Raw genomic sequence first — 17,990 nt, 5'->3', positions numbered from 1 at the left:
TCAGCAATTGAAAGATATTGGTTAAACCTAACGGTTTTGGAGATGTATGCAAAAATAAATACTGACTGACCCCTATGTCATATTTTAGTAACGGCGGCCATGTTTGTTAACCGATCAAAAATCAAAAGCGGTCATTTTGTTTAGAATACCCTAAAATTATAAAATACTAACTTTCATTGAATTCTGTGTACTAGTTACAAAGGAGAAGATTTTTGAAAGTAATAACATCAACAACAGCAAAAACTTCAACATGGGTCGACAGATTTTCACTAAAATTTGACCATCGTATTATGCTGAATTCTTTCATTTTGTCAAAATATGGTTAAACCTAACTGTTTGGGATATATATGCAAAAATCTGCTGTCTAACCCCTTAAGTAATGGCGGCCATGTTTTTTAACCGATCAAAATCTATACGGTCATTGTGTGCAGTTATCCTTTCCTCGTTTGTCTACCCTAGACTTGACTTTTTATGAGCAACTCGGTGGGTGTTTCTAGCACAACAGAGGACGCATACCCTGCCGGTGCACCTGGTCCATGCTCCCAGTTTTTAATGGAGTCCGAGTTGCTCATTTGCTTTTGTTACTTTGTATGTATGATTTTAGTTACTTTGTTGTGTATGTCTGTTTTCCATGTCGGGTCTTTGTCCCAGGATTACATTCTTTTGATTACCGCTATAACTTTGGTTTCCTTGATTAAGAAATATATGGTATTTCGAGCACAACGGTTCATTTTTTACAACATCGTTCGGTAGTTTGGATATACTTTCATACTAAAATCAGACCACGAGCCAGTAATTGATTTAAATCGATACCTGTGAGAAACAAAGTAATTAATTGATAAATCATAAAACAGATATCTACTTAATATACCATTTGTCAAGTTAAAAATCGTCGTAGAAAAATACAAATATTCTACTGACTAATTTGAAATTTGAGATCGCAGGAAAATTTCACGCCTGATTAGCAATGAATGTTTCCAAGCGGACATACTGATCAGAAACGTATGGTTTTTATATTCCTGTCTACAAAGTAAACAGTCAAGTAACGACCCATACTAATAATCATCAATAATAAAAACATACGTCTGGAAAAGGTGGAACTTTGACGTCGTTTGATAACATCCAGGTTAAACAATTTATATGTATTAGACATGGACAATTAAGAGAAGGAATTCTGCAATTAATTCTTACATGACATTTTCAAAATACTAAAGTACTTTTTCCTCACATTCATTTATACTGAAAGTACTTTGCATTTAAATGGGTTAACGGAAAGAATGTTTGTTTATTTATCGTGCTTATAACTATTGAAAAAGGAACAGTTCAAAATAATATAATGCAACACTTTTATATTAAATATTTTTGTTCGATTTGTATACAGATTTTAGTTTGATTAATTGGCTTCGTGTCTTTAAGAACACCATTAGTCGATTTCACGAAAAAAATGTAAGCGTAAAATAAGTAGTAGTAAGTTATGACGTCATGATACTTTGATATATTATGACGTCATAACTGACGTTTTATTTTACAATTAATTAAGATATTAATTGAAAAGGAATGCAGGTCATTTTGATTGTTTGCCTGATAGGTGTTATTCATTCTATCTTTACCTTAATACCCTTGAAGTTGTTGTTTCATGACAGTTTTTGATTTGTTATTTAATATCATTGTTTTAAACCATTCTAAAACCATATGGATAAAATGTATAATTCTTTAAAGCAATTTCCTCATCAAGCATTGATAGTATTTTGTTTTAAATCAGAACTAAGACGATTCAATAAGATATGTGAAATGCGAAGGTCAATGAAAACTTCTCATAATTCCACTTCTGGCCAATGCCCTAAAAATATACATCCTAGGATACACAACAACATTCTATATTGAATAAGTACATGTGAATCTATGTATCGTATGTAGAGACGTTTTAAGACTTGTTCCTTTTGAATTTGACAACACTTAAAACTACATTTTGTCTCTTCTTTTGACTATAATTACAGCGAATATTGTATGTAAAATTGAATGTCTTAGGTAGTAAAATGAACAATGAACAAGGAAATTTAAAGTTTCTATCATTTCAAGGATATGCATTGTCCAGTTTTCTACCTAAAACATGGCCATTTAACCAATTGAATGCCAACCCCACTCCCTGAAGTAAATTATATTACTTATGTGATATAACTTGTAATGAATTTATATTATTTTGTTCTTTTAACTAAACCTATTGAACAATTACACTTGTGCAAATCGAATGGAAATTTTAAACATTCATTAAATGTAATGAAAAGCTGACAAAGGTACAATAGATATCATTTTAGAAATTGAAAAAGCAGGGGCAAGTTAAAAGATTATCAGAAATTCATCTAAAATTATAATGTGAGAGAAAAATAGAATCTTGCATCTGTTGGTGGTATTTTCTGTTAGATCTAAAAATTCTGTCTTGAAATCAAAGTAAACAAGGTTGTAAATTTTAATTTTATGTACAACAAGAAATAAATCTGTAATTTTCTGATAAAACTTGTAAAGTGATCAGAAAGTTTCTCACAAGTATGCCAAATAAAAATGTAATCGAATGATGATCGCACTGTACTCGATGGTCAAATGAGGTGATATATTGTTCTGCACCTAACCTGACATTGTAATTTAGATTGTTATATAAAGGTATTTGACAGATTTATCATAATGTATCAAAAATTAATCGAAATAACACATTATTTAAATAAAAAAGTATATTTTTATGGGACTTAGCGTATCAGAGTTATTAGACCAAAGATTAACATTCATTGACATTTTTATTTTCAATAATTTAAGATGATATAATATAAAGCAATAGCAAAAGTCAAAATTACGATACAGGTGGTGAAGTTGAAATATGCAAAGAGTAGAAGGTAAAATAACTGGGAAGGGAAAAGGGAAAAAGAAAAAGTCTAATATATGTATAATGGTTTTTATTGATCAAATAAAATTCTAAATACAGAAATCTATCATATCTGCCAACTATTGACTAAGTGTTTGATTGGTACATATACTTTTCTTCAAACTGGGTACAAAACCGGTGGTGACGCCACTCTACTTTTTTTATTATATATATGTTCACAGACCATTTACTTTCATACACACTCAGTTTATTTAAGGCACTGAAGAAGGTCATTTGTTGACTGAAAATTTTGCCCATTATATACTTTATTTTGGTGTGTTAACATCTTTATCGGTATCGTTGTACAATCCTTTAGACTTATATATATATATGGCTTAATTGCGAGGACGGGCCCACATATTTATTCCATCTCAATGATATCTAGTTTCGTCTGTTTAATTTAATTGTTGTTTTTGTTGCTTCATATGCTTCAGCATTATACATCTACATATATATTTAAATCGAATCGTTTCCATTGAACATATTTTTTTTCTTTTGTATTTTTAATGAATGCAAATAGTCATTTCTAATTTTTGTTTTTAGTTTTATTTTAAATTATAATTTCCTCATAAGTGAAGCTTGATTGGAAAAGAAAGCTTTACGGAAATTAATTATTTCTCCTCCATTCAAACGGAAACTTCTGCCATGTACTCATTTTGATCTAAATATCGCAATATTACTTTTTATCATTTGAGATTTGGGCTTTGAAACCTGGTTTAACCGACCATTGCAATCGGAAATGCCTGCACCAAGTCATCAGGACCATTACGGTTGCTTTCAACATTCCTGTTTTTACATTGACATTGCAACTTGTTATACGGACTTTCGTCTTTTACTTTTCTTTTTTACTATTGCCTACAGTTTATAAATAAAAGTGGTCTCATTTCGTTGAAAAAATGTCTTATCAATCTAAATTAATTCGATCTATTCCCCAACTTGCCGGAATTGTCAATTCACTTTTAGATAAACTAATTATGCCAACGCAAACTGTGTGTTTTGCATGATTTTCACAGTATGTTTTGCTTTTTAAACACAATAATTTTTGGGTAAAGATGAAAAAAAACGATATGACAGCTTCCTTCACAGAAGTCTAAAATGTAGGTTAAATATATACATAACATATTTGAAAAAGTGAAAACCGCATGACGTATATTCCAAAATGCGTGATAAAGTTGATGTTAAAATATCGATGGAATGCTAAAAAAATATCAATATAGATTCAAATCTTGAACATTTCGTGCTACTTTTGACATCACAATTTCAACAACATATACATGTACTGATAAAGGATCATGATATAACGTGACAAGTATGCAACAACTGAAGTATATCATCTGACTATCAGATGTGAGTAATTATTAAATCGGGGTTATAAGTCATTACATGCGTGTGTAGGAAACATTCAAATGGTGTTGTTTAAGATCTTCGATAATGTACTTAAAGGATAATTTATATATTCTGCATCCAACAAAATATTTGTTCTATGGTCATTTAATATCTTACATTAATGGGATATAATCGTCATAATTTCATTGACAAAATAATTTGATAAAAATGGATTTCCTTCTGTACATGTATTAATGTATTTTTAATTCAAAATATCAATATAGCATGCATGTAAATCGCTGAATAAAACTTTCTTGAAGCATTTAGGGTTTTATAGATTGTTGAAGCGTAAATCGTCTTCTTTCAAAAAGAATTAATACAGTAAAACCTGCCAAATATTCAAATATTCGAACAGCTCTCTGAACACTTTAAAGGTTCCATTTTAAATTATATTTTAAACGTATTTTGAACATAAGTAAATAGAACCAATTGTAGAAATGAAAATACATAGTTATTATATGAAATAAAAAAAATATTCATATGAATAAGATTTAATGAATAAATAGACTTAACAAGCTCCATTTGACATTTTCGTTTCTTTGTTTTGTTATTTCAAAAAGCAGCAGAAATCGTTTGTGACATTCTGCTAGTGTTATCTCGCTTTCCACAGTTTGAATATCAATTATTGCGCATATATTTTTAACATGTTTTCTTATTATATTCATTGAACAAACTCAATTCATTATGAGTTTATTTTTATTTTTAGCTTTTACAGCTACTTTACACGTGAATGTTCATTGAATCCAGGATGTCAATGGTCGTATTTTAGTCATGCATTTCTATTTCGGAAAAAAAGATGACTGAGTACGTATATGCATATAGATAGTCAGATTGTAATTGATAAAGTTACTTTACAATAAAACTGCTGTGTGACGGAATGATACATGAAAGAAATTAATCATTGCCAGTATGTCCAAATGGTAATTTGCCAGTCTTTTATCATATTAAAACAATATTATCAGCTAGGTACTAAACTATGTGAAACCGCCATTTATTTTTTAGACTCTTTTTTGTGTGGCGAATAATTTAACACTGGGTGTGACTGTAAATAGCATAGTTGTACAATTAAGTTTCCATTAGTTTAATTTCTGTTTTATTTTATTTTGGAAGCCTTTCAACTAGCAACAGTATGATGAAATGTGTTATTATGTTTGTATTGTACTATATACGGAATGACGCTAAGATCCATGTTTATTATTTTATTTTCTTTATCACGTAATTTTTTATCTATTTTATTCAAAATACTCAAACAACCATGTCACTTATCATAAAATAACAACAATGCTAAGCGCCTTAAGTCTTTTAATTATGACAGCCATGTATGTAGCAGACAATAATCACGACAGGCATACTTGAAAGGAAAGTATAAAATTGTTTTTAGAAGGAAAAACTTCAGCTTCATGACCGATTATTTAACAATGCTGTTTACTACTTAATAAACTTACGAAAACCAAAAACCAAAATGTTCTCGTTTCAACTGTAGAAGCATTCCAAGTCGTCTGTTACATCTGAATCTCTGATACATTATTGGAAGTTTATTATCATATATACTGCAATCATTTTATCTGAGCAGCCAAATTGTATTGACAATTAATTTATGGATGGTATATTGTCTCTGACAATAAATATCGGAGTCGACGGAGCCTCGCGTTTTACCTATATCGTTTACCGTATATTGTTTTATTTCAAAGCAATGGACTGTTATTTTCTATAGAAGTCGAATGAGATAACCCGAGCAATGATGTCCACATCCATTCTTTGTTGGCCTGCCATTGTTAGGATCACAATTCCACTTCTGGAGGAGACCGTGATCGTGTGACTTGTATATGTCGGGATGTTTGGACCCAATACCCGGCATTAAAACCTGATTCATGTTGCGCCATGCAAACATCTGAAATAAACTCTATACATGTTAGACATGAAGAAATATTAATATGTAAGTCGAATTGAAGAAGACCTTAACAGTCATAAGAATTGTAGTAGCGATGCATGAATTGACATTTCTCATTTTAATTACACATGGTACAAATAAATGTGTCATTTCAACCATAAACATTTTATAAATGTCAATATAAACTTACAGTGTTATATCACTTTTTGGATAATGTGTTTTGCCAATTGTTTCTCCAAGGAACATTTCGTAAAAGTCGTGCCTTGCACTAGCAGAAAAAAAAGGAGAATTTAATTGAACGACATATAAAACACCTTGTTCTCTAGTTATTTTTAGTTTGAAATATAATTGATGCTGAAACACACCATTAAATTTAGTTCTTTACGATGAATTTGCACCGTTGTTACTTATGTTGTATTTTTCCGGTCCAGTCTATCGCTTTTACAACAGTTGTAGATAACATATATTGAAATAATTCAACATATATGAATCCTTCTATATATTAAACTATTTGAGCATACTGTAACACGGTATTTCTTTCTGCAATACTTCAAATGATACTAAAATGAGTTTTGCAAATTTAATGTTTCGTTGGTCAAATCGAATGCATGTATGCAGTTTCTCTAATAAATATAATAAAAAATAAAAAATGTTGCGAAGTGGCTTAAATTAAACGTAAATAAGGAAAATGCAAAAAATGAATTAAAAAGGAAGTAAATACAAATAAAACATGAATAAAAAGTAAAAATATTGAAAAATAATTTTCATATAATTACCTCCAAGGATAGTCACTAGGAGTAAAGGCCTTACTACATTTACAATGATTTGATTGTATATACATATACATATAGGTTAAATTATATTGTATATACATATACATACAGGTTAATTATATTGTATATGCATATACATACAGGTTAATTATATTGCTAGTTTTCTTTGAACCCAGAAATAAGGAAACGACAAATATAAACAAAATATTAAATTAATATCGAAAAAAAATACTGAATCATAAAACACGAAAACAGTTAACAAGGTCGAAAGTTTACTTCCACGGCAAGAAAACTAGAAATGACATTTAACAATAAACGAAAATAAGCACCCGTCATCAATGAATTCCTTCCATTTTTCTGCTTTATCAGAAATTCATGGAACAAATGTATTTAAGATTTCTTGGAACGTTGGATGTACTTACGCATCTTCCTCATGTTTACCACTATCTCTTCAAGATTTTAACCCTCATAGGAAAAAATAAAAGTTCGATTTATTGTTCTAATCGAATCATAGCTTGTCGCCGATAAACAGGGCAATTGTTTTTGAGCTGGCAGTAGCGATATGCATTTATTTACATTACAGCTTATGTGTAGAATATCCCCGCTTTTTTAAAACTGATTTATTTCCGGATTTTATACAAAATATAAATCAGATCTGGTAATACTAAGGAGGATATAGCTGAAGCTGCCTGTTGGATATATACTTAAATAAGCTTATATATTAAACTGTACAACAAACAACACAAAACACTAAAGCACTTGCGATATGAACTACCACAAATAGAATAGAAGTGACCTCAGGTACTGCGAAAATGAAATCATGGCCTCCCCCGCCAGTGTCACCCTCACAATGATAGTGCGAAAATCCGGTACGCGTCAGGTTCGCTGGGTTGTCATTCCGGTAAGTCGGGAAATCTTACCATTAAGATATATTTTTTCTCAAATGTGAGATAGAAACTTCATATCTATCCATTTTTATGACGATCTTAAAACATTTAAAACGATAATATTAACAAAGGCTGGAAGTCCCCTTCCTTAAAACTAATTTGACATTATCATTTCTCTACTTTGAATATCATTTTACAAATCACATGAACGACAGTAACGAATCAACTTTTAATTTGTGTTCAATAGGCTGGAGAAAGGGATAAATTTTAATCGTCAAGTCGTTAAGTGTCGATTTCCTACGTCCTATGTCATCCGGTCTAAATTTGAAGCAGAAGATACAAATAATCGTAATCCGTTCTTGTAACTAGGATTAATTAAACAACAATTACTGGGCAGCCGATTTCAAGTACAGCGGTTTACCGCAAAAACATTCATTGAAGATGCACATATTGAAAAATTATGTTGTATTAGTAAAGACACGGTACAATTACTTGATAATTAAAATAATTTCTGAATTGTAATGTGTAGTATTACTTTAGTTTCAGTCTTGAAGTTATTATTATTTTTTTTATATTTAAAAACCAGAATAAGGTATATTTTACTTTACTTACCTCAGAAAAGTGATGATTGCCTGCAAAATATTGAGTATTAAAGGCACCAACTGATATATATCCCCGATATTTTGTGGTATTTGACATTGGTATTATAGTGAATCAAACATGAATCTAAATAACACATTAATGAAATAAAGTCTATTTTTGTGGGGCGTACCGTATCAGCGTTATAAGCGTTATAATACCCAAGATTAACATTCATTGACACTTTTATTTTCCATAATTTTAGATTATATAATATAAAAAAAATAACAAAAGTAAAAATGAACGGAAAAGGGTAGTACTGTTAAAAAAAGAAGAATATAGAAAAACTGGGTAGGGAAAAAGGAAACTAAAAGTCTAAGATATGTATTATGAGTTATATTTTTCAAATGAAATTATATGTAAAGACATCTATCATACTTACAAAATGTTTACTGAATATTAAAATGGTACATATTCATTTTTTTTCTAATTGAGAACAAAACCGGTGACGCCACTATATTTTTTAAATTACCGCTGTCGGTTAATTATTATTGTATAGTATCCTATCGAAAATGTGATCGGAAGCTAAAAGGTGTTTCGTGAAGATCGAATTGCAACGTTCATGATTGTATTCAAAGTTAAATCATTCCTATATTATTTATATGCAAATGCAAAGTAACTTTTCATGTGAGGTTCTTCCGTGAATATCGGCCAAAAATACCTAAGCGTCAGCAGTGGGATGATTAAAATACTTAAAAATCCGAAACATTGCCTAAACGTGAACACATGAAAGATTTATCAAGGGAACCAAAGTTATAGCGGTAATCAAAAGAATGTAATCCAGGGACAAAGACCCGACATGGAAAACAGACATACACAACAAAGAACATAGAGTAATTAAAGAGTAAGCAAGGGAACCAAGGTTATAGCGGTAATCAAAAGAATGTAATCCAGGGACAAAGATCCGACATGGAAAACAGACATTCACAATGAAGAACATAAAGTAACTAAAATCATACATACAAAGTAACAAAAGTAAATGAGCAACTCGGACTCCACTAAAAACTGGGAGCATGGACCAGGTGCACCGGTATGGTAAGCGTCCTCTGCTTTTCTAGAAACACCCGCCGAGCTGCTCATAAAAAGTCAAGTCTGGGGTAGACAAACGAGGAAAGGAAAACTATGACCCGTTGAATACATCAGTTTTCATGGTGCTGATGGATACACCATAACGATCCACGAGTTCATTATGACGACCATAAAACTCCTGTAGTGATGACTTCAATCTTGTAAGAAAATAACCCTGTTCCGGAAGAATATTTGTTAGAGTTCTAGCGCGATACAAAAAGTCTGTGTAGTTACGGCAAGCTCTGACATAACGTATGAGTTGTGATATGAACACTCTATACGCAGGAGCCGAAGGAATGTTGCCACAGATGAAAGGAAAATTAACAATTCTGAATGAAAAGTCATCATGTTTGTCGTAAAGTTTGGTCAATAGTTTTCGTTTACCATCGATTTCTAAGTGTAGGTCAAGATATGAGGCTGACTTCACAGTGTCTGTAGTATCCTTTATCTCAAGTTCTTTTGGGTGGATGCGATGTATCAAATCCCTGAAATTAGGATTGTTTAAAGATAATACGTCATCTATATTAAATCATACATACAAAGTAACAAAAGCAAATGAGCAACTCGGACTCCACTAAAAACTGGGAGCATGGACCAGGTACATCATGATACATAGACCATCTACATACACAATGTAGCGAATCGAATAAAAAGATTACACTTTAAACAAAAGATAAGAGAAACAAGACGTCACACTAAAAAACTGAAGCACTAGTATTATGAACTCCCACAAAAAAACGAGTGAAATCAGGTGCTCCAGAGGATAAGTATGTCCTTCTCCGTCAGCGGCACCCGCCATATTGCAAGTGAGTATAATCAGGTTACAATCTAGCAGCAAAAATAAAACTCCCCAGACGCGTGTAAAACAAAAAATGGCGTAATCATTTAATTTCAACTAAGTATCATATGATGTAAACGTAGTCAATGACATGAAAGTAGTGGAAATATATTCGAAAGTGACACAAATATAATAAGGTAACAAATAAACAACATAAAATTAACGTCATTATCAATTATTTTTTTTAAATCGCCGGAGTTTGATCTTTAACTTGATATCACAAAGCAATAAATTATTGGATAAAATTAACATAGGGTCAAAACTTTGCCGAAGATTTCGAAAGAAATGAAATGTATATTTCTCTGAACGCACTCAATTGATAACACGACGTTTCCAAATAATAGAAAGAATGAGTTTAATCGAAAATATTAATAAACTTATTATATATAATAAATAACCTATAGTTATTCGTGTACCTCGATAAAAGGACATGTTCTAAGACCATTTCACTAAATTAAGTATATAATTAATCTCAAAATAAAACAAAAGTTTTGAAAATGCATAGCAATGGTATTGATACAAGAGAACACTCATAATTATATTGAAGTGGGCTATGATTTTAAAAAATGGACAAAATCCAACACATCAACTTCCGGTAGAGGAAGACACGAGAATGTAAACATTTATAAAACATTCACAGGATAGCAAAGTGTAAAGTTCTGTTGGTATTCAATTCGGTAAGACGTCGAATCTAATTGAATATATATTGTCTATTCGATTGAAACTTTATATCGGTCGATGAGATTGTGACTTCCGTATTGATGGTATTATTAAAGGCTGGACATACCTGATTAAGAATTATCCGTGCGCTACAGAGATAGTCTATCTACAGATCACAGGATCGACATTAACGAATCAGCTGTGAAATGCACACTCCATGATCTGGAGATATTCGTATATTGACATTTATAAAGGGGTAGTTTACCATGGGAAGTCAAATTCATCACGTTTGTCATTAAGTTTCGATTTCAAACTTTAGTATTATCTATTTACAAATTAAGGTTTTGGTATAAGGCAGGCGAAGGTTTATCGGTTGTTTCTTTAATTTCAAGTTCATTTTGGTAGATAAGATGTAAGTAACCCTTGACACTAGGATTATTCAGAGATAAAACATCATCAATTTAACGGAAACTGAAATTGGAAGGCAGGGCTACTCGCTTCTCTTTTTTTATGTAGAAGCCCTTGTAAAAAGCTTGTTTTTTGGAAATGTTTGGAACAGTTCAGTGAAGAGTGGTGTATAATTCGTTCCGATAGGTATCCCGATGATCAGCTGGAATACATGTCCCCAGACTTCGACATCCAACATTCTAACAACATCAGACTCGGAGTTCATTTTGTTAGAACCGGAGCGTTTGTTCACAAAATAAGTCTGCTGGAAAAGGTTTCCATTTTCTGTGTTTATTTAAAAATATATATATATATATAAATTTTATAATTAAAAATTTAAAAAATTACATATAGATTTTTCAGAGATAGTGCATCACGTTTTTACCACTTCTTGTATACTATTACTTTTTGGATGTAGATCGAACATCCTATGTACATAATACTTATGTTTTTGATAGGGGTTACTCCTTGTAGCACGTGTAAAGGATATCGACATTTGAATTTCGAAATCTGCAACTACACGGTCCGGTCTGCTTTATATCAATTTTTTTGTCCATTTATCCTATCTATTTCGAGTCGACTTTCAACTGACAACGGCGTGATCAAATAGATTATTTTGTTAGTGGTGCTATTATGAAAACAGTATAGTCCATGTTTGATAATTATTTTGTTTTGTTTTTTGTTTTTGTTTTTTGTTTTGTTTTTTTTTTGTTTTGTTTTTTTTTTGTTTTGTTTTGTTTTGGTTTGGTTTTTTTGTGTTTTTTTTTGTGTTTTGTTTATTTATTATTTGTTTATTTGTGTTTTGTTTGTTTGCTTGTTTGTTTGTTTGATTTTGATCTTGATTTTTGATTTTTTTTTTGTCCGTTTTTCTAAAATCATTTCATTCTTTTTAGTTCCATATGTTTCATATGAATTTACTAATTTTTCCATGTGTTCAATAAACTAGTACTCTAATTTAAATTTAACATTTTTTCTAAAGCCAACAGATTTGTCTCCGAAAGACCTTTTGACGCCAACGGATCGATGCAATAAAAAATATTGTATCATTAATCTTTCAGGTAAGAGACATTTCAGAATGAAACAACGGAAAATGTAATATTATATGCAATGGCAAGTCAAGTGTAAATAGGTCTCTGAAATCTGTGAAATCTGTCATATTCCAATAAGAACGCCATACCTCCTACAATAACCAAGTAACTCAAACAGACAACAACATAGCTAAATGCTTCAAGACTTTTAATAAAGACAGCCACTTAGGTAGCTATCAGAAATATGTTGACAATTATCGCGCCAGGCATACCTGAAAAGAGAACTTTTTTATATGAATATATTCAATTGGTAAACGTATCCATAAAATTAAAGTATGATTATTCAAAATATTTATGTTACTCTTTACCAGAGAACACTTAAGTGATTATGCAAACGAATTCTTATCAAGTATTGTATGGTTTGTGATACTTTACTTACACCATTTAAAAGTAAACTTACGAAAATCCGAAACCATTATGTTCTCGTTTTAACTTTAGAACACATTCCAAGTCGTCTGTTATATCTGAATCCCTGAAATCTGAATACAAATTTAGACAGTTATCAATTAAATAAAGATAGTAAATTTATCAAGAACCAGTTTCATGATAAATCTGAAAATAGTCTGTTCTTCAAATCACTCCTCAACTAAAATTTTGAGCAATCAAAAATTAAAGACTCGAAGACAAATTTATTTTTAAAATCGGGCTTTAGTTTCTTTATACTGGAACATATTAAATGTGCCTTGTCCGTTATACAAACAAACTTAACATTTAATGATATAAATTTAAACAATATGCATCAACCAATTTGAAGTCGGACAACACTTCCTTCGCCATGCTTCAAAGAACCAATTCTAAAATATTTAAGAAAATGAGAAAACCTGAGCAATGATGCCCACATCCATTCTTTGATGACCTGCCATTTTGAGGATCACAATTCCAGTAGTCATTGATCTGGAAAAGACCGTGATCATGTGACCCGTCGCTGTTTGCCCGGCTTATTGTCCCTGTATGAAAACTTGATTCGTGTTGCGCCATGCAAACGTCTGAAAAAAAAACTTTGCATTATGACTTATATAAGTACAGTAAAACTTGACCTTATCAGACATCAAAAGATTAATGCATGAATCGATTTTTGTAAAATTATACTACACATGTACATATGTGTCGTTATACAATATTTTATCATTAAGAAAGTAAGTGCTTACAGTGTTTGATATCACTTCTTGGGATACTGTGTCTCGCCAATTCTTTCGCCAAGGAACATTTCGTGAAGGTCGTACCCTGTGCTATCAAAGAGATAAAAATGAAAACGAAATTTAATTGATCGACAGTGAAATACTCCGCTCATTATTTCGAATATTGAAATAACCAAAATGCTGAATCACAGTTCTTAACAATGTATTTGCTTAATTGTAATTTATGTTATATTTATCGGGACTATTTTGCTGTTGCAATATTGTTAGATAAAAATTGAGCAATAATTCATCCAATATTAATATATTTGAGTTTCACTGTAACATTGTGCTTCTTTCTGCAATACATCAAATAATCGAATGAAAAGCAAGTATACAATTGCCTCAAAAATTATTTGTTTGGTATCATATATATAAAATAGTTACCTCCAATGATAGTCGTCAGGAGTAAAATTAGAAACTTTAGCATGATTGGTGACTTTTCCACACTAATAGTACCTCAAGAAATAACGATGCTGCAACATTTCATAAATGAAAGCCTTAGTTTGTTCACAGTGTTTGATTTTGATATATATTTTTTTCTTTGAATTATATTGCTTGTTTTTGTTTGAGTCAGGAAAGAAAATCAAAGAAAACCTAAGAAAACGATACTCTACAAAAATGTCAAATTAAAATTGACAAAAATACCGAACCGAAACTATTAGATAGAAACTTTACATGGGTTAATCTACCTTTGATACGTTCTTAAAACTTCTTAAATGGTGATATAAAGAGTGGATGGATATTGCCCTCCGAAAAGCTTATTCTACGGTATTATTGTTCTTCTAAAAAGCAGTGTACCAATCACGTGTACGGCAGAAACGGATCAATTGTGAAAGTACTGCATAGGCTGGAGAAAGGCAAAAATGTCGTGAACTTTGGATTTCACACGTCCTGTGTCATCTTTAAATCGTTTATGGTATGTTAATGAGACAGAAGAGACTGTATTAGTTATAAGGTTAGTGGGTGGATCAGATAGTAGTAATACACCGGTGTAAATAGGATTTGTAAGAGATGGTTCATTCATCATGTTTTGAGTAGTTCTTGTACGTTTTTGGATTTAGATTTTCCTTTTTTTATTATAATCTTGTTGATGAGAGGTATCTCCTTGAAACAGATGTACAGCATATCAAAATTTAAAATATTATGCTTGGTTTTTTTTCATTATTTACTATTTAATGGGAACTGAGATAACAGGGCTGGGCTAGTCGCTTTTTTAAAGAGTAATCAAGGGAACCAAGGTTATAGCGGTAATCAAAAGAATGTAATCCAGGGACAAAGACCCGACATGGAAAACAGACATATACTACAAAGAATATACAGTAACTAAAATCATACATACAAAGTAACTAAAGCAAATCAGCAAGATAGAACTATCAAGTAATGCTCTACGATAAAATGTTGTCAAAAGATGTTAATTAATAAAAATCAAAGACTGAAGTATTCAAAGTCGCCAATCGTCAAATACTCACGGTCACTACTTTTAATTTTGAAACGAATGAAAGTTTTAAGTAAGTCAATGAGTGCCAAGGCTACATCGGTTTTCAAAGACACCGATATAGCTAAAATATTGTCTACTAACATGACAAATGTGTTGTCGTACCAGCAGACAAAGCCCAAAACAACATTGTTTTTGTCTGCAAAACGTTTTACATCCAATGTTTATTATCAGAGGCAGACGTAGAAAATAATAGCAGTGATAAGACCTATACTGCTACCACACCCTCCAAAGAAGAGATTGTGGAAAACCATAAATCTGTGCTATCCTCTTTTGGTGTCTCTACAAAGGACGATGATTGTGATTTACCGTCTATGTACTGGAATCTTAAAATCCATAAGAATCCATACAAACAAAGTTTCATAGTTGGATCTGCAAAATCTACCACCAAACCTCTTTCAAAACTTTTAACTTCAATACTCACAACTGTCAAAGAGGATCTGCAGTCCTACCACACCACTTGTTACTCCCGTGGTGGTATAAATTCAATGTGGATCCTGAAAAATTCGAAAGATCTTTTGGAGACAATCCGTTTCAAGACTATTATCTGAATATAATAGCATTAAAACCTATGTTTTTTTTAACACTGTATACTTCTATTCCTCATACTCAGTTAAAATCTCGACTAAAAAACATTATACATCGTTGTTTTTCCAAAAAAGATGGTACACCTAGATACAAATATATAGTTCTTGGTAGAGATTCCTCATACTTTGTAAGAAATAATTCCAAATCATCTTCAAATATACAGAGGAAGATGTTTACAAAATGCATGAATTTATAATCGACATATTTATCCAATTTGGTGGACGTGATTTTCAACAAACGGTCTGCATTCCAATGGGAACAAATTGTGCCCCTTTACTTGCAGACCTATTCCTTCACTCTTATGAGGCTGATCTGATCCGAAAGAAAGAATATCGTTTGGCTAGGTCCTTTAATCTCAGTGTCCGCTATATAGATGACGTATTATCTTTAAACAATCCTTTTAGGGAATTTGATACATCGCATCTACCCCAAACAACTTGAGATAAAGGATACTATAGACACTGTGAAGTCAGCCTCATTTCTTGACCTACACTTAGAAATCGATGGTAAAGGAAAACTATTGACCAAACTTTACGACAAACATGATAACTTTTCATTCAGAACTGTCAACTTTCATTTCAACAGTGGCAACATCCCTTCATCACCTGCGTATGGAGTTTTCATATCATAACTCATACGTTTTGCCAGAGCGTGCTGTAACTACACAAATTTTCGCGCTGTTACACTAAGGCTTCTGGACCAGGGTTGTGTTGCTACAAGATTGAAGTCATCACTACAGAAATTTTATCGTCGCCATCATGAACTCGTGGATCGTTATAGTGTATCCATCTGCACAATGACAACTTATTTGTTCATCGTGTCAAAGTTTTCCTTTCCTCTTTAGTCTACCCCGGACTTGACTTTTTATGAGCAACTCGGCGGATGTTTCTATAATGCTCCCAGTCTTTAGTGGAGTCCGAGTAGTTCCTTTGCTTTTGTTACTTTGTATGTATTATTTTCGTTACGTAATGTTCTTTGTTGTGTATGTCTGTTTTAAATATTTGGTCTTTGTCCCTGGATTACTTTCTTTCTTTTGATTTCCACTAGAACCTTGGTTCCCTTGATTACTCTTTCCCGTTCTAATACAAGCAATAAAACACGCATGTGTATGATATGTTTAAAAAAAAAAAAGGTACGTTGTAGCGATCTTTTGGTCGCTAAATATATTGACCAGGGAACGAATGGTAATGAATATTCATAAATATCGGGGCGTGCTAATGTATATGACCTATATAGTCTTGTAACGAGCCTCAGTGCCTGAATCGAAAACTGGGTAATGCTCAAAGCTAACCAATCATTTCATGTAAACTTCCCGTTCTTGTACATGCAAGAAACTCACGTAGAACACACGTGTATGAACCTTAAGAGGTACGTTTTAATCTCGTATGAAGCTAGAACTATGCCCCTATGGCAGTAAACACGGCGAGGATCTGCAGCATAACGTGGCATCCAACTACATATCTATGCAAATCATATGCGAAAGTTAAATAATAAAATTAAAAAGACATTAAAAATACAGACATTAAATATCTTGATAAAAAAGTACAACAAATTAAATGTTCTATTTGATAATCAGGTAGGAATATATTATCACAGCATGAATCAGGGCACCTGCAGAATCACTCACTGTGTTTCTTCGATCAATTATGATAGTCAGTTATAGAAAAGAGTATGTCTAGAGGAAAAATATGTACTATCATGGTGAAAAACGATCGATTACTTTTATTATATTATTATTTTTTTCGTAAACTAAAATTACTCTAAGGTACCAACTGGGCAGCCGAGGTTTACCAGTAGACATTCATTTGTGTTGCAAAATTATTTTATATGTGTATAAAATAGGTATATTTGATACACTCAAAACGGCGTAATTAGTTGATGATTACCAGTCATTTCTTAATTGCAATGTGTACTAGTATAGGATTTTTTTTTGTTATTGTTTTGTTATTGTTTTGTTTTTGTTTTTTGGTTTTTTTTTTGTTTTTGCTTTTCAAACTTGCTTCTGTCATGTTTTGTGATGTCTGGAATACTATTCTAATGTACTTTTTACATACCTCAAAGAGAGACACTTGCCTACCAAATATAGGTTATCAAAGGAATGGACCTTATATATGCCGGCAAAATCTTGTAGATTGTCG

General features: G+C 31.7%; 1 protein-coding gene across 2 annotated transcripts; it reads right to left on the bottom strand.

Annotated features, from left to right (window-relative positions):
- Window positions 1–12,722: 12,722 nt before the first annotated feature.
- LOC148629550 (lysozyme P-like) lies at window positions 12,723–17,990 on the bottom strand. Of its 2 annotated transcripts, XM_088553407.1 has the most exons (7): window positions 17,907–17,939; window positions 15,689–15,761; window positions 14,154–14,242; window positions 13,740–13,820; window positions 13,413–13,577; window positions 12,992–13,070; window positions 12,723–12,803 (listed from the first exon to the last, which is right to left on the bottom strand). In XM_088553407.1, exons 3-7 carry the CDS (start codon window positions 14,194–14,196, stop codon window positions 12,740–12,742), a joined length of 432 nt encoding a protein of 143 aa, XP_088409533.1. In that variant the 5' UTR covers window positions 14,197–14,242; window positions 15,689–15,761; window positions 17,907–17,939; the 3' UTR covers window positions 12,723–12,739. The 2 variants fall into 2 exon arrangements, with proteins under 2 accessions (XP_088409533.1, XP_088409526.1); XM_088553400.1 differs by lacking the exon at window positions 15,689–15,761 and having other exon boundaries at window positions 17,907–17,990.

Source organism: Perna viridis, chromosome 1 (assembly GCF_037379345.1).
Source record: "Perna viridis isolate PV_CMFRI_1.1 ecotype Kerala chromosome 1, ASM3737934v1, whole genome shotgun sequence".
NCBI lineage: Eukaryota > Metazoa > Mollusca > Bivalvia > Mytilida > Mytilidae > Perna > Perna viridis.
The sequence above is the reverse complement of the archived record's forward strand: the minus strand, read 5'-3'. Positions and strand labels throughout refer to the sequence as shown.

Excerpts from the sequence above, each read along its gene's own strand:
- LOC148629550 (XM_088553400.1), bottom strand. The coding sequence starts at position 14,196 with ATGCTAAAGTTTCTAATTTTACTCCTGACGACTATCATTGGAG. Across the intron at positions 13,071-13,412 it reads ATGTGGGCATCATTGCTCAG|ATTTCAGGGATTCAGATATA; the intron begins GTTTTCTCATTT and ends ATTTGTATTCAG. Across the intron at positions 12,804-12,991 it reads CATAATGGTTTCGGATTTTC|GTATGCCTGGCGCGATAATT; the intron begins GTAAGTTTACTT and ends TTCTCTTTTCAG.